Source organism: Lagenorhynchus albirostris, chromosome 8, assembly GCF_949774975.1.
Source record: "Lagenorhynchus albirostris chromosome 8, mLagAlb1.1, whole genome shotgun sequence".
Classification (NCBI taxonomy): Eukaryota; Metazoa; Chordata; class Mammalia; order Artiodactyla; family Delphinidae; genus Lagenorhynchus; species Lagenorhynchus albirostris.
In genome coordinates this window covers 54,386,089-54,409,876 of record NC_083102.1, presented here as the reverse complement: position 1 = coordinate 54,409,876, position 23,788 = coordinate 54,386,089, and the positions used below count along the sequence as shown (strand labels likewise).

Here is a 23,788-nt window from a genome sequence, read left to right as displayed (position 1 = left end):
TTTTTCAATTCAGAACAATATGATTAGAATACGATTAGAATATTAGTTCTGATTTTGTCACTCTGAATATATATATTTACCTGGGTGAATACATCTACTGCTTATTTTTGCAGCTAACAAAGGTGAATAGAAAACATCGTGACACATTAAAAAACGAGTAACGCTGAAGAAATGATATAAATCACTCTTTTACTGTAATAGCAGAGTTACTGCTTAGAGAAGTAGGTGCCCGTTCACCTGGCAATTCAAAATGTCTTGAATATAATTTGTCAAAATTCTATCACTTTCCTTCCTTTCTTGTATATGAGCATCACAATTTCAAGGAAAATGATTTAATGGTGAAATCTCAGACTGCAGTATAGCCAGCTCACCTTACATAGAGCAACACAGTTACTATGTTGTGGAAGTGAATGCACTGGACTTGTTAAGAATGTGAACTGCTCCTTCCCACCAAAGGAAGGAAAAAGAAAAAACAAGAAAAAGAAAACCTTCAAAAGAAAGATATAAAGGCTCTAGTGACTGATCTTTGTTGCTTTTCACATAAAGACTCAGTGTGTAGGAGTTAATTATATTAGTTATCTTGGGTAACAAGCTTGAATTCTGTGCTTCAAAGTTATTAATCAACCACCTTTCTATATACAGTTCACAGGCAAATGAATGGACTTAATCCCTGTATTAAAACACAAAACAAAACGAACAATTCCATGTTTCGTGACTTTTCAAAGTTGATTATCTCCTTGGCAATGCTTTACAAGAGGCCAGATACACAACTGTTGCTTTAGAAAAGAGTCTCTGGCAGTTTACATGAGAAGCCCGTGAAAGTGGATTTAATCACATTTAAAAGTTATTCCTCTTCAGACCAGACATAAAAGGTCACCAAGAAAAAGCATTTTTTTCCCAGTGATTCAACCACATTGGGTTAGTAAAATTTCTACTTCCAATGATCGCACAACTCCTGAGAGAGTCTGCTTGTTTAATGTGTCATATGGCTAACATTTGCAAATTTAAACAGTTCAGGGGAGGAAATAAAATATTTAAGATGATAACATTTACTGTCAAAAGAAGTTTGCAGATTTCTCTCTCTCTTTTCTTTTTTGGTCATGTCTAATTCTTCAGGGTAAAACATAACATTATTTAATTCTAAAGCAGCAATTTTATATAGATGAGGATCTTTATCTCCTAATTACCAAAGGACATTTCACTTGTAAAAATCATTACATGTGTAAAATAAACTACAGTAAATGAAGGAGTTATTACCATAAATCATGATGCTTATCCGCATTTAAGCGTCTCTGTGGTCTAATAAGAGCAAACAGTAGCTTGGTGTATCAATATTCCCATAGACAATTTACAATGATGTATTTCTCTGATTTATTAAAAGCCTAGTCATGGCTCAAAGGTCTCTGAATACCCATAAAATTAGGAAATAATTGTCATAAAATTAAGAAATAATAACAAAATCTCCATACAAGAAGCAATTCAACAAGATAGTACCTATTGGAAATGACTTACATTATAAAAATAATATTGAAAATTATAACTTTGACTAAGCTATATCAATAAACTATGTTTTCATGAAACAAAATTTTTGGTACAACTGCTATAGAATATACCTCATTTATACAACCGTTTCTTTTTCTTTTAAATTTACCCTGAAATAATGTGTATGTAGGGATATTTCTTTCTATATAATTTCCCTTTGAAGTTTTCTGATTTCAAATATAGTAAATTAATGATTTTAGCATTAAAAATAGGTAATTTGACAAGGTTATATAAGTATTGTTCAATAGCTATCACAGTGAATAGTTAAGTGGAATCTAAAGTTTAGAAAATTATTATCAGAATATAATTAAGTGGTATTATTATATTTAAGCTTTAAATAAATTAAAAAGCTTAATATTTAAAGATATGTTTTGGCATAAAGATCTATATGATGCAAAGTATAGCCCATTAAAATTCCCTCTCCTGTCATGTTTTTCACAATATGTGAACAAGTTTATTGCATTTTGGGGAAAATAACTGTGGAAAGTTACTTAAAATAGCTGAATGAAAATAAAGGCTTGATTAGAAAAAAGGAAAAGAGAAATATGTTTATGTTAAATTTATGCTAAGGGCCATGAAATATGAATAAAGAGATATTATTTTTTCTTGGCTGGGAAAGTTCATTTTATATCATTTCTTTGTAATATAATCTATAGGCTCAATACAATCTCAATGAAATCAGTAAGCGACTTTCTTGACAACAGAGAGAAGGAAGTGTTTCATGAGTTTAGATGGAGGAAATGAAGTATAGAATGGTCAATAGACTTATGAAAATGAAACTATTCAATTCAGGACTTTCAATTCTAATAATTTTTCTTAACTAATAGGATAACTGTGCAAAGAATATTTCTGACAGCGCTTTATAATAGTTAAAGACTATAATATCAGGCTGATTAAGCAAATAATTCTCATCCATACTATGAAATACTCATCACTAAGAATGATGATAAGTTTCTGGATTTATTTTCCGATGAAAGGTGTTAACTACCTATTGTTAAGTGAAAAAAGAAAGTTACAAAATAGTATACAAGATACAATTTAATTTTTTTAACATGTGTTGAAATGGAAGATATATACCAAAATACTAAAAGTAATTTTCTCTGGGTAGTAGGACAAAGGGGTTTTTCAACTTTTATACTTTTTGACATTGTGGGAATTTTCCATTATAAGGCTGCATTATTATAATCATAAGACATTATTTTAACACTCTGTGTGGGAATTTATGGATAATAATAATTAAGTAAAACTGAAAGGAAGTGGATACAGACAGCCTCTGGGAGAAGAAACCAATAAGATAAGACTTTGAAGAAAGTTTCTATAATATTAGAGACTCTGCTGTTTGTCCACCCACTGTGAATACACCGGGATGCCTGGGGTATAGGATACTGCATGGTGGAATCACGTGTGCTTTGATTTTCTAGTTTTCATATTCCTTTTCTTATCATTTAATCCTGACATCAAGGTGAACACAGCAGTGATGGAGTCTCAATTCATATCACTATACCCTCCTGTGGTCCTTATACTTAATATGAAAGCTACATTTTAAGGGTGTACTTGCATAATCCAATAAGTGCATGTCTTCACAAGGTCCATTCTAAAATGTGTCCCAGTGATTTCACATGGGAGATTTATTTTTAAAAAGTATGATAATGTGGTTAACTGCTACAATGTATATAGTCTGACTCCTTTTAACAAAAAAAATTAATTTGTCTAGCTCTTATTCCATGTTTTAAATAATAAGTTTATATGAATATTAGCTAATGTGGAAGTTCCACTGAATGAAAATATCTGGTATAGAAATGATTTGATTAAAATAATAACAACACATCTATTGGGTATTTATTATGTGTCAGGCATAGTTCTAAAAGCACTTTATGTAATTAAGTTAATTATTCCTCAAAACAATCTATGAGGTAGGTGTTATCATTATCCCTTATTTTACCCACAGGAAAACTAAGGTTCAGAGAACTAAGTCCCTTGCCCAAAGTGACCAGAGCAGGTGACAAAACCAGCTCATCTGGCTACAGAACAAATTTTATTTTTATTTTTCACAGATTTACAAAATTTTTTTAATTTAAAATTTTAGAATAGTTTTAGATTTATAGAAAAGTTGTGAACAGTAATACAGACAGTTCCTATATACTCCTCACCAGTTTCCCTGATTGATGAAATCTTACATTACAGGGAACTTCCATCACACCTAAGGAGCACACACTGCTATGCTGATACTAACTAAACTGCACACTTCACTTGTATTTAACTCATTTTTCCCTAATGTTCTTCTTCTGTCTCAGGATTCCATGGAGGATACCACATTACATTATGCTGTCATGTCTCCCTAGCCTCCTCTGGGCTGTGACAGTTTTTCAGACTTTCCCTGTTTTTCATGACCTTGACAGCTTTGAAAAGTACTAGTCAGGTATTTTGTAAATGTCCCTCAGTTTGGGTTTGTGTGATGTGGCTTTCCAGATTAGGCTGGGGTTATGGTTTGCGGAGGAAGACTACAGAGGAGAAGTACCATTCTCAATACATTATACAAAGGGTACATACTACCAATGTGACTTATCTTTGATGATCTTAACCTTGAAGACCGGGCTAAAGTACCATTTGCCTGGTTTCTCCATTTTGAAGTTACTATCTTCCCTCCCCTTCTTTCCATGCTCTACTTTTTAGAAAAAAAGTTACCAATCAAAGCCCACATTTAAGTGGGTAGGAGTGGGAGGGAATAAGATACACCTACTTGAAGGGGGGATATCTATATAAATTATTTGGAATTTTTGTCAGAGCCTTTGTTTTTAACCCACTCTTCTATATTGCCTCTGACATCCTACCCTTTCTTACCATTTTGGCACATTATTCATGTGCAGTAGTTTAAAAACACAATTCTTCACTAATTTCCTGCTTTTGCAAAGATCCAAAAATATGTTAGAATTAAATGTGACAACCAACAAATTTGTTTGAAATTATTTTCCACTACCACTGTAGGATTTGTCACTGAGGGATGCATTCAAGTCCAATTTTTTTCAGAAGTATTCTGTAAATAACTTACCAGAAATATTCGTTCAAGTTGATCCTGAATGTCTTTCATTCCTGGAAAAGCAGCAACTCCTTGGATCATTTCAACAAAGATGCAGCCGACTCCCCTAAAGAGAGAAGAAAGAACTGTTACTAAAACATCAATATACTCTGCTAAGAATACTAAATCTGGAATTAGAACATCTAATTAGAACATCTAAATCTGAAATTAGAACATCTACTCCTACAAAGGAGAAACAATGAACAAATAATATTCTAAATAAGTATAAAGGGCTGTGCCACATGTACCTAGATCCCTTAACTTTCCTTTCCCTTCTCTGTCTACTGCCCAGAAAGGACTCCAAGTAGATGCAACTACATAGGCTCAGAAAATGGTGCAAACCAATACAATATAAGCCTCACTGACTACGTTACTCACAGGATATGGCAAAGAAACTCCTTAGCTTGATACAGAAAGCCTCCATAGTCTTGTTCTAACATCCTTTTCCAACTCTATTTCACAAATTCACAATGTATTATCCGCTATAGCTGTCCAGGGCTCAAAGCTCTCTTTGCAACAAAATCATTTGGGGAACTTTAAAAAAATGCAAATGATCTGAACACAAACCCCAGAGACTCTGTTTCAGTCAGTTAGAGGCAACGCATTGACTCGGGCTTCTCAGGTGATTTAGGGCAGCTACACTGAGGATCTCTGAGCCATACTGATCTGTCCACAGGCCAAGCATAAACCTATACAACTTGGCTCAAGTTACTCTAATACCTAGAACTCCCTTTTTCTTCATTTGTTTGCTCTTGACATGTAAATCCAACCCAACCTATATAATATAATTTAAATGTAATCTCTTCTACAAAGCCTTCCATGAACATTCTGCCAGACAGGACAGCTCCCTCTATGAGTTTATTTCTTAAGCTCTTATTCATTATCAGTCATCTACTATGGTCAAATTCTTCTGCCAGGCTCACAGTTCCTATCTGGTAAGGCAGTCGAGCATACCAGGAGACCTTGCCTCCCAGACCACAGAACCCAACAGGAACACCGAATCCATAGTACAGGCAGACAGCCAATCAGATACTTCTACTGAAAGTTTGGAGATAAAGTCACCTGGGACCAGGATGGAAAGAAACTAGCATATGTTGATGAAATAAGTCACATTAAAGGCAAAGAACTTGCAAGAATGGCCACCTTCCTGCAGATGAAGTTCCCTGAATTGACCTGGTTCCCACCTTCTTAAGGCCTGGATATTTTGATAAACCAGTGTTTTTGCTAGATCTCTCTAACTTCTAGCAATTCTCTAAGATTTTTTTTTTTAATGGTTCTACCTTTAATGGGTTTATGTTGCCTGAAAGGATACTAATAAAATAATCAACATATTGGGACACTTCGTCAACTGCTGCACTCGTATTCAATTTAGAGTGAGCAGTCCCTTGTGTATTTATTTCAGATCCTCTAGAGGTTAAAGACAATGCCTTACTTCTCTATACCTGCCCCAGTTGTATGTAAACAATACTTTGAATTAAAGAAGTAATCCATTAGCAGAAATCTCTTCTCTATTACACCACATAATTTTTATCCAAATTAAACACCAATAGTATATACAGTGAAAATGACTGAAAACAAATGGTACTTTATATCATTAAAAATTCCATTTAATAATGAATTAATTTCAAAATCAGTATTCTAGGGAGATGAGTTTTTATTTATTGTAACATCTTTATTGGAGTATAATTGCTTTACAAAGTTGTGTTAGTTTCTGCTGTATAACAAAGTGAATCAGCTATACATGTACATATATCCCGATATACCCTCCTTCTTGGGTCTCCCTCCCACTCTTCCTACCCCACCCATGCAGGTGGTCACAAAGCACTGAGCTGATCTCCTTGTGCTATGTGGCTGCTTCCCACTAGCTACCTATTTTACACTTGGCAGTGTATATATATCCATGCCACTCTCTCACTTCATCCCAGCTTACCCTTCCCCCCCTCCCCGTGTCCTCGAGTCTATTCTCTATGTCTGCGTGTTATTCCTGTCCTGCCCCTAGGCTCTTCAGAACCATTTTTTTTTTTAGATTCTATATGTATGTGTTAGCATATGGTATTTGCTTTTCTCTTTCTGACTTACTTCATTCTGTAAGACAGTCTCTAGGTCCATCCACCTCACTACAAATAACTCAATTTCCTTTCTTTTTATGGCTGAGTAATATTCCATTGTATATACGGGCCACATTTTCTTTATCCATTCATCGGCCGATGGCCATTTAGGTTGCTTCCATGTCCTGGCTACTGTAAACAGAGCTGCAATGAACACTGTGGTACATGACTCTTCTTGAAATACGGTTTTCTCAGGGTATATGCCCAGTAGTGGGATTGCTGGGTCATATGGTAGTTCTATTTTTAGTTTTTTAAGCAACCTCCATACAGTTCTTCATAGTGGCTGTATCAATTTACATTCCCACCAACAGTGCAAGAGGGTTCCTTCTTCTCCACACCCTCTCCAGCACTGTTTGTAGATTTTTTGAAGTTGGCCATTCTGACCAGTGTGAGGTGATACCTCATTGTAGTTTTGACTTGCATTTCTCTAATGATCAGTGATGTTGAGCATCTTTTCATGTGTTTGTCGGCAATCTGTATATCTTCTTTGGAGAAATGTCTATTTAGGTCTTCTGCCCATTTCTGGAGTGGGCTGTTTGATTTTTTGATATTGAGTCGTATGAGCTGCTTGTAAATTTTGGAGATTAATCCTTTGTCAGTTGCTTTGCTTGCAAATATTTTCTCCCATTCAAAAGACAAAGAGGGTTGTCTTTTCGTCTTGTTTATGGTTTCCTTTGCTGTTAAAAAGCTTTTAAGTTTCATGTGGTCCCATTTGTTTACTTATTTATTTATTTTTATTTATTTTATTATTTTTTTTGTGGTATGCAGGCCTCTCACTTTTGTGGCCTTTCCCGTCACAGAGCACAGGCTCCAAACGCGCAGGCTCAGAGGCCATGGCTCACGGGCCCAGCTGCTCCATGGCATGTGAGATCTTCCTGGACCGGGACATGAACCCGTGTCCCCTGCTTCGGCAGGCGGACTCTCAACCACTGTGCCACCAGGGAAGCCCCATTTATTTTTTATTTTAATTCCATTGCTCTAGGAGGTGAGTCGAAAAGGATCTTGCTGTGATTTATGTCATAGAGTGTTCTGCCTATGTTTTCCTCTAAGAGTTTTAGAGTGTCTGGACTTACATTTAGGTCGTTAATCCATTTTGAGTTTATTTTTGTGTATGGTGTTAGGGAGTATTCTAATTTCATTCTTTTACATGTAGTTGTCAAGTTTTCCCAGCACCACTTATTGAAGAGGCTGTCCTTTCTCCATTGTACATTCTTGCCTCCTTGATCAAAGATAAGGTGACCATATGTGCGTGGGTTTATCTCTGGGCTTTCTATCCTGTTCCATTGATCTATCTTTCTGTTTTTGTGCCAGTACCATACTGTCCTGTTTACTGTAGCTCTGTAGTATAGTCTGAAGTCAGGGAGCCTGATTCCTCCAGCTCCGTTTTTCTTGCTCAGATTCTTTTGGCTATTTGGTGTCTTTTGTATTTCCATACAAATTGTGCAGTTTTTGTTCTAGTTCTGTAAAAAATGCCGTTGGTAGTTAGATAGGGATTGCACTGAATCTGTAGATTGCTTTGGGAAGTAGAATCATTTTCACAATGTTGATTCTTCCAATCCAAGAACATGGTATATCTCTCCATCTGTTTATATCATCTTTAATTTCATCAGTGTCTTATAGTTTTCTGCATATAGGTCTTTTGTCTCCTTAGGTAGGTTTATTACTAGGTTTTTTTGTTGTTGTTGCTGCAATGGTAAATGGGAGTGTTTCCTTAATTACTCTTTTCAGATTTTTCATCATTAGTGTATAAGGGATTTCTGTGTATTAATTTTGTATCCTGCTACTTTACCAAATTCATTGATTAGCTCTAGTAGTTTTCTGATAGCATCTTTAGGATTCTCTATGTATAGTATCATGTCATCTGCAAACAGTGACAGCTTTACTTCTTCTTTTCCGATTTGGATTCCTTTTATTTCCTTTTCTTCTCTGATTGCTGTGGCTAAAACTTCCAAAACTATGTTGAATAAGAGTGGTGAGAGTGGGCAACGTTGTCTTGTTCCTGATCTTAGTGGAAATGCTTTCAGTTTTTCACCATTGAGGATGATGTTGCCTGTGGGTTTGTCATATATGGCCTCTATTATGCTGAGGAAAGTTCCCTCTATGCCTACTTTCTGCAGGATTTTTATCATTAATGGGTGTTGAATTTTGTCAAAAGCTTTCTCTGCATCTATTGAGATGATCATATGGTTTTTCTCCTTCAATTTGTTAATATGGTGTATCATGTTGATTGATTTGCATATATTGAAGAATCCTTGCATTCCTGGAATAAACCCCACTTGATCATGGTGTATGATCCGTATAATGTGCTGTTGGATTCTGTTTGCTAGTATTTTGTTGAGGATTATTGCATCTATGTTCATCAGTGATATTGGTCTGTAGTTTTCTTTTTTTGTGACATCTCTGCTTTTGGTATCAAGTTGATGGTGGCCTCGTAGAATGAGTTTGGGAGTGTTCCTTCCTCTGTTATATTTTGGAAGAGTTTGAGAAGGATAGCTGTTAGCTCTTCTCTAAATGTTTGATAGAATTCGCTATGAAGCCATCTAGTCCTGGGATTTTGTTTTTTGGAAGATTTTTAATCACAGTCTCAATTTCAGTTCTTGTGATTGGTCAGGTTAAATTTTCTATTTCTTCCTGGTTCAGTCTCCGAAGGTTGGGCTTTTCTAAGAATTTGTCCATTTCTTCCAGGTTGTGCATTTTACTGGCATATAGTTGCTTGTAGCAATCCCCTATGATTCTTTGTATTTATGCAGGGTCAGTTGTTACTTCTCCTTTTTCATTTCTAATATTATTAATTTGATCTTCTCCTTTTTTTTCTTTCTTGATGAGTCTGGCTAATGGTTTATGAATTTTGTTTATCTTCTGAAAGAACCAGCTTTTAGTTTCATTGATCTTTGCTATTGTTTCCATAATTTCTTTTTCATTTATTTCTGATCTGATCTTTGATGATTTCTTTCCTTCTGCTAACTTTGGGGTTTTTTTTGTTCTTCTTCCTCTAAATGCTTTAGGTGTAAGTTTAGATTGTTTATTTGAGATGTTTCTTGTTCCTTGAGGTACAACTGTATTGCTATAAACTTCCCTCTTAGAACTGCTTTTGCTGCATCCCATAGGTTTTGGGTCTTCGTGTTTTCATTGTCATTTGTTTCTAGGTATTTTTGGATTTCCTCTTTGACTTCTTCAGTGATCTTTTGGTTATTTAGTAGCATATTGTTTAGCCTCCATGTGTTTGCATTTTTCACAGTTTTTTTTCCTGTAATTGATATCTAGTCTCATAGTGTTGTGGTGGGAAAAGACACTTGATACTTCAATTTTCTCTAATTTTCCAGGTTCAAGTTGTGACCCAAGATATGATATAGCCTGGAGAATGGTCCATGAGCACTTGAGAAGAAAGTGTATTCTATTGTTTTTGGACGGATTGCCCTATAAATATCAATTAAGTCTATCTTGTTTAATGTGTCATTTAGAGCTTGTGTTTCCTTATTTATTTTCATTGGGGTATTAAAGTCCCCTACAATGATTGTGTTACTGTCGTTTTCCCCTTTTGTGGCTGTTAGCATCTGCCTTATGTATTGAGGTGCTCCTATGTTGGTGCATAAATATTTACAATTGTTATATCTTCTTCTTGGATTGATCCCTTGATTATTATGTACTGTTCTTCTCTCTTATAATAGTCTTTGCTTTAAAGTCTATTTTGTCTGATATGAGAATTGCTACTCCAGCTTTCTTTTGATTTCCATTTGCATGGAATATCTTTTTCCATCCCCTCACTTTCAGTCTGTATGTGTCCCTGGGTCTGAAGTGGGTCTCTTGTAGACAGCATATTTATGAGTCTTGTTTTTGTATCCATTCACCCAGTCTATGTCTTTTGATTGGGGCATTTAATCCATGTACATTTAAGGTAATTATCAATATGTATGTTCCTATTACCATTTTCTTAATTGTTTCGGGTTTGTTTTTGGAGGTCTTTTCCTTCTCTTGTGTTTCCTGCCTAGAGAAGTTCCTTTAGCATTTGTTGTAAAGCTGGTTTGGTGGTGCTGAATTCTCTTTAACTTTTGCTTGTCTATAAAGGTTTTGATTGCTTCATCGAATATGAATGAGATCCTTGCTGGTAGAATAATCTTGGTTATAGGTTTTTCCCTTTCATCACTTTAAATATGTCCTGCCACTCCCTTCTGGCTTGCAGAGTTTCTGTTGAAAGATCAGCTGTTAACCTTATGGGGATTCCCTTGTATTTATTTGTTCCTTTTCCCTGCTGCTTTTAATATTTTTTCTTTGTATTTAATTTTTGATAGTTTGATCAATATGTGTCTTGGCGTGTTTCTCCTTGGATTTATCCTGTATGGGACTCTCTGTGCTTCCTGGACTTGCCTATTTCCTTTCTTATATTGGGGAAGTTTTTGACTATAATCTCTTCAAATATTATCTCAGACCCTTTGTTTTTCTCTTCTTCTGGAACCCCTATAATTCGATTGTTGGTGTGTTTAATGTTGTCCCAGTGGACTCTGAGACTGTCCTCAATTCTTTTCATTTTTTTTTCTTTATTTTGTCCTGCAGTAGTTTTTCCCACTATTTTATATTTCAGGTCACTTATCCGTTCTTCTGCCTCAGTTATTCTGCTATTGATTCCTTCTAGAGAATTTTTAATTTCATGTATTGTGTTGTTCATCATTGTTTGTTTGCTCATTAGCTTTTCTAGGTCCTTGTTAAACATTTCTTTTATTTTCTCCATTCTATTTCCAAGATTTTGGATCCTCTTTACTATTATTACTCTGAATTCTTTTTCAGGTAGACTGCCTATTTCCTCTTCATTTGTTTGGTCTGGTGGGTTTTTACCTTGCTTCTTCATCTGCCACATATTTCTCTGTCTTCCCATTAACTTAACTTACTGTGTTTGGGGGTCTCCTTTTCGCAGGCTACAGGTTTGTAGTTCCCATTGTTTTTGGTGTCTGTCCCCAGTGGGTCAGGTTGGTTCAGTGGGTTGTGTAGGCTTCCCGGTGGAGGGGACTGGTGCCTGTGTTCTGGTGGGTGGGGCTGGATCTTGTCTTCTGGTGGGCAGGGCTGCACCTGGTGGTGTGTTTTGGGGTTTCTGTGAACTCAGTGTGATTTTAGGCAGCCTCTCTGCTAATGGGCGGGTCTGTGTTCCTGTCTTGCTAGTTGTTTGGCATGGAGCGTCCAGCACTGGAGCTTGCTGACCGTTGGGTGTAGCTGGGTCTTAGAGCTGAGACGGAGATCTCTGGGAGAGCTTTCTCCAATTGATGTCCTTAACTCTACTCTCCCATCTGAGAGGCTCAGGCCTGACACCAGGCTGGAGCACAAGACCCTGTCAGCCACACGGCTCAGAAGAAAAGGGAGAAAAAAATAAAAAGTAAAAACTAAATAAAATTTTAAAATTTTAAAAATTCGAAAGTAATTTAAAAAAAGGAGAGAGCAACCAAAGCAATAAGCAAATCCTCCAACAATAACAAGCACTAAAAACTGTACTAAGATAAACATAAAAATCAGAAACAAGTCAGTCACAGACAGCAAACCCCAAGCCTACAGTTGCTCCCAAAGTCTACCGCCTTAGTTTTGGGTTGATTCATTGTCTATTCAGGTATTCCACAGATGCAGGGTACATCAAGTTGATTGTGGAGATTTAATCCACTGCTCTTGAGGCTGCACAGAGAAATTTCCCTTTCTCTTCTTTGTTTGCACAGCTCCCAGGGTTCAGCTTTGGTTTTGGCCCCACCTGTGCATGTAGGGTGCCCTCATGTTCCTCATGTAGGGTGCCTCCTCATGTAGGGTGCCTTATGTTCCTACCCAGACAGGATGAGGTTAAAGCAGCGGCTGATTAGGGGGCCCTGGCTCACTCACGTGGGGGTGGGGAGAGGTACGGTAGTTATAAGTGGAATGCAGGGCAAGACTGCCACAGCAGAGGCGGGTGTGACATTGCAACAGCTTGAGGCGCATCGTGAGTTCTCCCAGGGAAGTTGTCTCTGGATCAGGGGACCCTGACAGTGGCGTGCTGCACAGGCTCCCGGGGGGGCTGTGGACAGTGACCTGTGCTCGCTCACAGGATTCTTGGTGGCGGCAGCAGCAGCATTAGCGTTTCATGCCTGTCTGTGGTGTCCAAGCTGATAGCCATGGCTCGTGCCCATCTCTGGAGCTCAATAAGGCAGTGCTGTGCCTTCTGTGGGCAGACAGGGAAGGAATCCCCTCTCCTTGCACACCCTGAAACAATGGTCTCTTGCCTCTTAGGCAGTTCCAGAGTTTTTCCGGACTCCCTCTTGGCTAGCTGTGGCGCACTGGCCCCCTTCAGGCTGTCTTCATGCAGCCAACCCCAGTCCTCTCCCTGGGGTCTGACCTCCGAAGCCCGAGCCGCAGCTCCCAGCCCCCACCCGCCCCACCGGGTGAGCAGACAAGCCTCTCAGACTGGTGAGTGCTGGTCAGCACTGATCCTCTGTGCGGGAATCTCTCCGCTTTGCTCTCTGCACCCCTGTTGCTGTGCTCTCCTCCGTGGCTCCGAAGCTTCCCCCCTCTACCACCCGCACTCTCCAACCGCAAAGGGGCTTCCTAGTGTGTGGAAACCTTTCCTCCTTCACAGCTCCCTCCCAGAGGTGCAGGTCCTAACCCTATGCTTTTGTCTCTGTTTTTTCTTTTTTCTTTTGCCCTACCCAGGTACGAGGGGATTTTCTTGCCTTTTCAGAAGTCTGAGGTCTTCTGCCAGTGTTCAGTAGGTGCTCTGTAGCAGTTGCTCCACACGTTTATGTATATTTGGTGTATTTGTGGGGAGGAAGGTGATCTCCACGTCTTACTCCTCCGCCATCTTGAAGGTCCCCCTTGGCAGATGAGTTGTAACACATTGTTTTCATCAAATTTGAAGGAGATTAAGAGCAAGAAGGTATACCAGGAAGACGTGGAACCCAACAAACACATCAAAAATATATATACACGTGGAGCAATTCTCACTGAAAACTAACTAAAAACTCGCAGAAAGACTTATACAACCCATAAGAGAGACAGATATGTAATCAGATAGGAAGGGAAGAGAAGCAGTCAGGTCGGGACCTGTGCTCTTGGGAGGGGACTCAGAAGAGGAGGGAGATCTTCCCTGGGGAGTGAGCTGTTAGAGCCACATATTGGGCCGCCAAGCCCTGAGTTCCAACAGTGGGAAGAAAGACTCCCCTCAGCTGGTTAGAAAACCAGTATGACTCACACAGGGGCTGTAAGAAACCTGGACTCCACTTGTGAAGTGTGAACACACACTTGCTTACTCACAAAACAAGGTGGAGAAAGCAAATTGAAACTACACCGGACTCTGGCCAGTTTCCCATGACCACTCTGGCGTGCGACCCACCTGAGCCAAGTGTTCATTCTGGCCCCACTTGCTTTGCAGTGCAGCTCCACACTAGGTGAGGGCTGCTACGGACAAGCAGAGTGAATTGTTGTGAAGGATGGAGCCAGCTCAGAGCCAGTCAGCTCAGATCCCAAATGGCACCTGAATGGGGTAACAGTGGCCACTTCTGGCACCTAAGGGGGCAATGCACCAGAAGCAGTTCAGTACTCTGCCACAACCCACATCCAGATCCACACAAAGAATCTAGCCAGCCCCTCTTGATCCAGCACTATGCCCTCCTGGGGCAAGGGTGCTAGTGCTGGAAGAGGGGAGAACACAGTCAGATGGAGTTGACCCAGCTCAGACCTGACCCTCACAGCTTCTGCTCCAGCAGCTTGGGACCTGACCTTGCCCCCAGTAGACTGGAGTTTGCCACTAAGAATAGGGGAAGCCCCAGCTCACACCTAGCTCTTGCTCTAGCCACTCCATCTCTAGTCCTTCCAAGTCCTACCAAGGTGATAGCTGCCAGTACGCTCTGGGGAAAGAGAAGACTCATGTTTACATCAGATCCAGTTCTCCCACCAAAGCCAATGGGCACAGACAGACTATATAAGGATGCTTCCACATAAGGACACCCCTTCAAGAACACAATAAGTAATGGTTTCACCTAATTTCAAAGAGATGGAGAAAGATAAGCAAAATGAGAAGACAGTGGAATTTGTCTTAATTAAAAGAACAAGAGAAAACCCCTGAAGAAAACAATAATGAAACAGAAATAAATGATTTATCAGATAAATAGTTCAAAGATTAGTAATAAGATTGCTAATAGAATTAGGGAAAAGAATAGATGAACACAGTGAGCATTTTAACAAGGAAGTAGAAAATATAAAAATAACCAGTCAGAAATGAAGAATACAATAACTGAAATGAAAAACACACTAGAAGGAAGTAACAGCAGACTAGGTGATACAGAAGAACACATAAGTGATCTGGAATATAGAATAATGGAAATAATCTAATCAGAACAGCAAAAAAATTTTTTTTTTCTTAAATGAGAATAGTTTAAGGGACCTCTGAGACGTCAAGCATACCAACATACACATTATAGGAGGACTAGAAGGAGTAGAGAGAGAGAAAAAAGGGTTGAAAATGTATTTGATGAAATTATGGCTGAAAAATTCCCAAACCTGAAGAAGGAAAACAGCTATCCAGGTACAGGAAGCACAGAGAATCACAAACAAGATGAACCCAAACAGACCCACACCAAGACATATCATAATTAAAATGCCAAAAGACAAAGAGAGAATTCTAAAGGCAGCAAGAGAAAAATAAAGAGTCCTATACAAGGGAACCCTCATAAGGTGATCAGGTGATTTTTCTGCAGAAACTTTGCAGGCCAAAAGGGAGTGGCATGATATATTTAAAGTGATGAAGAGAAAAACCTGCAACTCTACCCAGCAAGATTACCATTTAGAATCAAAAGAGAGATTAAAAAAAAAAATTCTCAGACAAGCAAAAACTAAGAGTTCATCAATACTAAAACTAGCCAAAAAAAAGTTAAAGGGTCTTCTCTAAGTGGAAAATAAAAGGCTACGTCAACAAGTAAGTATCCAGGAAAGGAAAAATCCCACTAGTAAAAGCAAATACTGTAAAGACTGGGGATCAACCACTTAAATAAGCTAGTAGGAAGATTAAAAGACAAAAATAATTGTAAAATCAAGTATAACTACAATAAACAGTAAAGGGATAAACATGAAGATGCAAATTATGACATCAAAAACACAAAATGTGAGGGAGTGGGGTAAAAAGATGTAGATTTTTTGAAAGGTGTTTGAACTTAAATGACTACCAGTTTAAAACAAGTAGATAGGGACTTCTCTGGTGGTCCAGTGGTTAAGAATCCACGCCAATGCAGGGGACATGGGTTCGAGCCCTGGTCTGGGAAGATCCACATGCCATGGAGCAACTAAGCCCGTGTGCCACAACTACTGAAGCCTGCATGCCTAGAGCCCGTACTACGCAACAAGAGAACTCACCACAATGAGAAGCCCATGCACCGCAACAAAGAGTAGCTCCCGCTCGGTGCAACTAGATAAAGCCCGCGCACAGCAACAAAGACCCAATGCAGCCCAAAATTTTTTAAAAATAAATTATAAAAATAATTAAAAAAAACATTTGCATTTCCATGGCAAGATCCTTTAAAACAAAAACAAGCAGATATAGTTATAGATCAACATATATGAACTCCATGGCAATCACAAACCAAAACCTACAATAGATACATGAAAAATAGAGAGAAAGGAACATAGGCATTCCACTAAAGAAAATCATCAAACTACCAGGAAGAAACTAAAAGAAGAAAAAAAGAACAGAGAAGAACTACATAAACAACCAAAAAAACAAGTAACAAAATGGCAATAAGTACATATCTATCAATAATCACTTTAAATGTCAATGGATTAAGTGCTTTGATCAAAAGACATAGAGTGGCTAACTGGATAAAATAACAAGACCCATCTATATGCTGCTTCCAAGAGACTCACTTCAGAGCTAAAGACACACACAGACTGAAAGTAAGGGGATGGAAAAAGATATTTCATACAAATACAAATGACAAGAAAGCAGGGGTAGTAATACTCATATGAGACAAAATAAACTTTAGCCTTTAACAAAGGCTAAAATGAAATACAAAGAAGGGCATTATATAATGATAAAGGGATCAATAAAAGAAGAGTTTATAACACTTGTTAACATATATGCACCTAATACAGGACCACCTAAATATATAAAGCAAATATTAACAGACATAAATGGAGAAATTGACAGTAATACAATATTAGTAGGGGACTTTTAGACCCCACTTACATCAATGGACAGATCATCATCTAGACAGAAAATCAATAAGGAAACAGTGGTCCTAAGTGACACATTAGACAAGTTGAACTTAATAGATATCTACAGGACATTACAACTGAAACCAGCAGAATACACATTATTTTCAAGTGCACATGGACTATTCTCCAGGACAGATCACATGCTAGGCCATAAAACAAGTCTCAACAAATTTAAGGGAATTACATAAAATATTTTTTCTGACTGCAGTATGAAACTAGAAATCAATAACAGGGAGAAAAGTGAAAAAAACACAAACACGTGGAGATTAAATAACATGCTACTGAAAACCAATGGGTCAATGAAGAAATCAAAGAGAAAATCAGAAAATACCTCAAGACAAATGAAAATAAAAACACAACTTTCCAAAATCTATGGGATGCAGCAAAAGCAGTTCTAAGAGGGAAGTTTATAGTGATACTGGTCTAACTCAAGAAATAAAAGAAAAATCTCAAATAAACCACCTAACCTACCATCTAAAGAATTAGAAAAGAAGAACATACAAAGCCTAGAGTCAGCAGAAGGAAGGAAATAATAAAGATCAGAGAGGAAATAAAATAGAAACACAACACACAATAGAGAAGATCAATGAAGCCAAGAGCTGGTTTTTTTGAAAAGATAAATAAAATTGATAAACCTTTAGAAAGGCTCATCAAGAAAAAAAGAGAAGATCCAAATAAGCAAAGTAAGAAATAAAAGAGGAGAAATAACAACTGATATCACAGAGATACAAAAAAATAATAAGAGAATACTACAGTCATATGCCAACAAATTGGACAACATAGAAGAAATGAACAAATTTCTAGGAACATACAAGCTTCCAAGACTGAACCAAAGAAAGAGAGAATCTGAACAGATCACTAGTAGTAAAAATGAATTTGTAATTAAAAAACAAAACAAAACAAACTCCCAGCAAACAAAACTCCAGGACTGGATAGCTTCACAGGAGAATTCTACCAAACATATAAAGAAGAGCTAATATATATTCTTCTCAAACTATTCCAAAAAATTGAAGAGGAGAAAAAAATAACAAAGCTCCCTGATATAAGACTATACTATAAAGCTACAGTAATCAAAGCAGCACGGTACTGGCACAAAAACAGACACTAGATCAATGGAACTGAATAGAGAGTCCAGAAATAAACCCATGCACTTACAGTGGGGTCTTTTTTTTTTTTTTTTGTACTTTGAATCTTTATAAATGAGTGGTTAATGAGGAAAAATTCAGTTTTCTTTAAAAATATATTTAAAGATATCCTTCCTGACTAATATTAATACATTTGCATCTTCACCAGAATATCTATCACATGCTTTAATTTCACTGTTTTTGACCAAATTGACTGAAACCAAGGTTATTAAAGAACTGGAGCCTCAGTTTGAAATAATCTATGACAAAGGAGGCAAGAATATACAATAGAGAAAAAGACGGTCTCTTCAATAAGTGGACAGCTGCATGTAAAAGAAGGAAATTAGAACCGTATATGAAAACAAAAGAAAACACCTCAAAATGGTTTAAAGACCTAAATGTAAAACCTGAAACCATGAAACTCCTAAAAGGGAACATAAGCACAACACTCGTTAACATAAATTATAGCAATTTTTTTTGGATCAGACTTCTCAGGGAAAGTAAACAGAAATAAAAATAAACAAATGGGACCTAATTAAAGTTAAAAGCTTTTGCGCAGCAAAGAAAATCAACAAAACAAAAAGGCAACTATGGAATGGGAGAAAATATTTGCAAATGATATGACTGATATGGGGTTAATATCCAAAATACATAAACAGCTCATACAACTCAATATCAAAAAAACCCCAAACAACCTGGTTAAAAATTGGCAGAAGAGCTGAATAGACATTTTTCCAAAGAAGATATACAGATCACCAACAGGCACATGAAAAGATGTTCAACATCACTAATCATCAGAGAAATGCAAATCAAAACCACAATGAGATATCACCTCACACCTGTCAGAGTGCCTATCATTGAAAAGTCTACAAACAACAAATGTTGGTGAGGATGTGGAAAAAAGAGAACCTAGCGCACTGTTGGTGAAAATGTAAATTGGTGCAGTCACTATGGAAAACATTATGGAAGTTCCTCAAAACACTAAAAATAGAACTACCCTATGATCCAACAATTCCATTCCCACGTATATATCTGAAGAAAACAAAAACTCTTATTGGAAAAGATACATGCACTCAATGTTTATAGCAGCATTATTTACAATAGCCAAGATATGGAAGCAACCTAAGTGTCCATCAACAGATGAATGGATAAAAGGGATATATATATATTTCACAGTATGTATGTACACATACTATGAAATAACCATATAAAGAATGAAATTCTGCCATTTGCAACAACATGGATGGATCACTAAGCATAATGGGTATTATGCTTAGTGAAATAAGTCAGAGAAAAACAAATACCCTATGTTATCACTTATGTGTGGAATCTAAAAAATAAAGCAAATAAATGTATGTAACAAAACAGAAACAGACTCACAGACACAGAGAACAAACTAGTGTTTTCCAGTGTGGAGAGGGAAGTGGGGGAGAGGCAGGATAATGGTATGGGATTAAGAGATACAAACTACAATGTATAAAATAAACTAGAAACAAAGATATATTGTACAACAAAGGGACATATAGCCATTATTTTGTAATGGAGTATAATATATAAAAATACTAAATCACTATGTTGTACATCTGTAAAACAATACTGTACATCAAGTACACTTTAAAAATATATAAAAAATAATGATAGTAATAATAATAATAAAACGTTAAAAAGATTTGAGAGACAAGAACTATTTTATTTGTGTATTTATTTATTTGTGTATTTATGTATTTTATTTGTGTATTTATTTATTTTGTGTATTAAAATGCAATGATATCCTTATAGATATTGGGGCTTCAGACATCCAGTTAGATCTAAAATTTCAATTTGATGGGTTTTTACATTTTTTATACCAAGAATTCTTTTCTAAGACTACTGAGCTACATTTCTATTGTTTTATTATTTCAGTTTACATAAAATATCTTGAATCTTTAATAGCTACTGGCACCTTCCTTTTCTCTATTCAGAATATACCCTCTATTCTCCACCTATCGGCCTTAGTCTTTCCCACCACAAGCTGCAACTCTGAGTGTGAAGACCTTCAGCAGAACCCACATCCACCCCCATGGTGCATCTGCTAAGCTGGCTGGTGAGGTAACCTTTACACTGTCAGAACCACTTATGGAAATTCTTTTACCACTACTTGTGCTTGGTCCATAACATCTCCATAATATGATACTTAAAACAAAAGATAAATCTATGCTGCAATTCTACTCAGTTGGAATGAGATGATATAGCATTTCTATAGGCACTTATCTGCTTAGCTGGCTAAGGGATTTGGACTTTCATTTCTCATGGATGTTTCCTATGCTGTCATTTTTCAAAGATGCTTGAGGGTATACTAATGAAGCTGAGAGAATTATATTTAGAGGATTTACAAAAAGAGATAGAAAGCACAAAAAATAAAAAAGTAGAAGTATAAAACATATCAACATCTTAACATAGCAGAATACTTTATTACTGGAGCTTCTTTATTGCTAAACAGCAATAAAAAGCCATTCAATTTAATATGGAGGGAGTATTGCCTGCTTTTCTTTTTCTTTCCCCCCCCCACCTTTTCTTTTGCTACCCTCCATTAACCCTGTGCTACCTCTCTCAATGGATTAAGTTGACTGCCCTGAGTGGTTTACTGAGAAAGAATTCATCCATGTAAGCTCTATACTTATGATATATAATTTTATTTCAGGAAATAAAATTTATGTATAAATAAAATAAATGTCTCCTTTAATCTGCTTCTATTGGGAATTTGAATCACTGTGTAATTATCAAGTGCTTAGACTAAATTTTTCAAGAAAAAGAACTGGTCACAAAAGCTTACAATTAAAGGTGTCACAGGATGCAGTGTGTTCAAAGTCTCATTTTAGGATTACTTACCAGGCAAGGTAATATATAAAACACCCACCCATGCTCACACATCTTTAATTCTTTTGAGCTCAAAATTTCCTAATTTAATTTATGCCACAACTGTGTAAATATTATTTTCATTATAATTCAAATCAAGATTTTAAGCAGAATTGATAACGCTTTGTCATTATGAGCAGAGACAGATAATTTTTTTAGTCCCGAAGGTCATACAATTTGGGAGTTCTCATTATGAATAAAAAATTAGGTACAAAAGTGAATTTAGGGTGAGAAAAAATAATAAAAAGAAACCATAAATTTTTTAAGGCTAACGAATATGGCAATAATACATAACTTGGAAAAATAATATAACATACTTATGAACTATCTGACATACCTCCCTAATACTTTTCTTTTTACAGTTTTGGCTGTATAATGTTCAATTACCTATTCTATGATAATTCTATAATATATTTTTCTATAAAAAGAACACAGAGATAATTTAGTCATTCCTCTAGCATAATGATAACTTTTATCTTTTCCTGATAGTATGGAAAAAGTGTGTGTGTGTTTTTTTTCTCCCATCTTCACTTATTATTGGTACAGTCATGTAAACGTTTAGGACTGTCATCAATTTGGGCAAAACGTCTATCACGTGTCTCTCAAGTATGTATGCTATAAACACAATAATTCTAAAACATTCTACACAATTCCCACGATATTGGGTAATGAGGTGATGGACCCAGGAATGGGACCTGTGCATTCCAGGTAGAGAAAACAGGAGCCAATAACTGAGGAATATTGAGAGAGCCAAGTGCTAGTGTTATGGCTCTGCATGGAAAATGGAAGAAAAAGTTAAAAAGAGAGCCATAGACCGTATTCTACTCTAAGAGGTTTGTGTCTTATTCCTAGGCTAGAAGTTCTCGATTTTTGTCTATATCCCAATATTCGTGGTGAATAAAGTTGGACATAACCGTGGAGAACCCAGTTGTTTTACTAGCTTTGAGGGCAGAAGCAATTACAACCACTAGTTGTCAAGCCACCAGAGTGACAGCTGAGCTTAGTGACCTGTTTCCAAAGAGTCAGGTGGGGGATGGAGAGTAACATTATAATGGAGGAACCAGAAAAACAGTACCTTAACCATGTGTTCAAGGTTAACATCATCAATGATAAGTCATGTTGATAGCATAGAGTCTTGACATGATGTGATGAGACTCATGTCACTTCACCTCTATGGTCTTCCTTCCCAAAACATGAGACAAACCCAAACTGAGGGACGTTCTACAAAATACCTGACTAATACACCTCAGAACTGTCAAGGTTAAGAAAAATAGGGAAAGCCTGAGAAACTATCATAACCCAGAGGAGGCTAAGGACACATGGCAACTACATGTAATGTGGTATCCTAAATGGGATCCTAAAACAGGAAAAGGAAATTAGGAAAAACTAGTGAAATAAAAATAAAGTTTGATTAATAGTAATGTACCATTGTGGGTTTCTTAGTTGTGACAAATGTACCATAGTAATGTAAGATATTATCAATAGGGAAACCAGGTGAGGAGTATGTAGGAACTCCTGTCTTTGCAAGTTTTCTAAATATAAAACTCCTCTAAAGTTAAAAGTTTATTTTAAAAAAGGCGAAATGAAGGAAGGCAGCCATCTCCTTGGGACCATATATAGAATCAGTCATTTTAAGTGGAAGAGCCATGGCATTTTGAGTTTTCCCTATATGAGAAAAAAAGAACCTGTGTACATTTTTATAAACTTTTTCTTGGAATCAACACGAGCTGTCTAGAACTGCAGGCTAGAATGCGAAATGTCAAAGTTCGATCTTAAATAACTTGGGCAGAAAACTAATTAAAGATTAAGTAAGCTAGATATGAAGGTATTTGAAAACTGATGTACAAGCTCTATGGCAAAAGAATTCAAAATGAAAACATTTATCTAAACTACTAAATTTGGGTCAATGGTGAGGAGAGTGGAACGCAGAGAAAAAAAAAAAAATTCCCAAGGAGGGGGCAAGAACTTCTCTCCATCAGAGTAGGAAACATCAAGTTTAATGTCACTTCCTTGGGAAGGTTTCCTGATCAACCACTAGGTTAGGTCCCCTAACTCCATACTTCTCATATGACTTCCTCCAACTGTAATTTATTTACTTGTAAATATAATGGGCACTATCATCTTTCTCAGAACAAGAATTTGGTCTTTCACTTTTAAAGATACAGTTTAAATGAATCAGAGAGGTTTTTGCAATATAGCAGCCCTCCCAGACCTGAATCAAACAGAGTTGGTCACTACAGTCCCCAGCTCAGATGCAGTGTAATGCATCTGATTATTAAAGTCCTGTTGGGATGATATGGTGCAAGATAACTTTATATCTTTCAACTAAAATAGGTATTAATTAGATCCATTACCTCCCATATTCAAATAATACCTGCATTTGACACATGACATTGCAAGTGGAGTATACTCAATTTTCCCAAAAAACATTGTTACAAGATGCTAAATAACCCAATAAGCAATTAACCCACATGAAGAAGTACAAAACAGAACCTAGAGGTTATTATTTATCTACTTGGCATGAACCTTATTTTGGTCATCAAAAAATAAAATGTTGCTCTCCTTCTTCCCTAAGTCTCAGGGCAACAGTTTGGTTGAACCTCAATAGATAATGTAGAAAGACTTTAATATTTTAAAATATGGTGCAATTAAAATCTCAAAAAGAAAAAAAACCCTCCTAAATTTTAGCTTCCAATTTCATCCATTTATTAGCAAAGGCTTGAGATTCCTTAGGATAGAGAGCTTTAGGCAGAGAGTAACAGTTTCACCCTCAAGTGGCAGCATTTAGCCACAGAGACCGGGAGGGATCACGACACAGCACAGCCCATGCACTGGAG

The 23,788-nt window shown here is 36.8% G+C and overlaps 1 protein-coding gene across 1 annotated transcript in view; it reads right to left on the bottom strand.

Annotated features, from left to right (window-relative positions):
• The window catches only part of CDK14 (cyclin dependent kinase 14), a 581,983-nt gene that overhangs the window by 190,403 nt on the left and 367,792 nt on the right, over window positions 1–23,788 (bottom strand). The window contains exon 10 of the mRNA XM_060157002.1: window positions 4,592–4,685. Coding sequence (XP_060012985.1) covers window positions 4,592–4,685 — 94 coding nt within the window. The remainder of the gene's footprint in view (window positions 1–4,591; window positions 4,686–23,788) is intronic.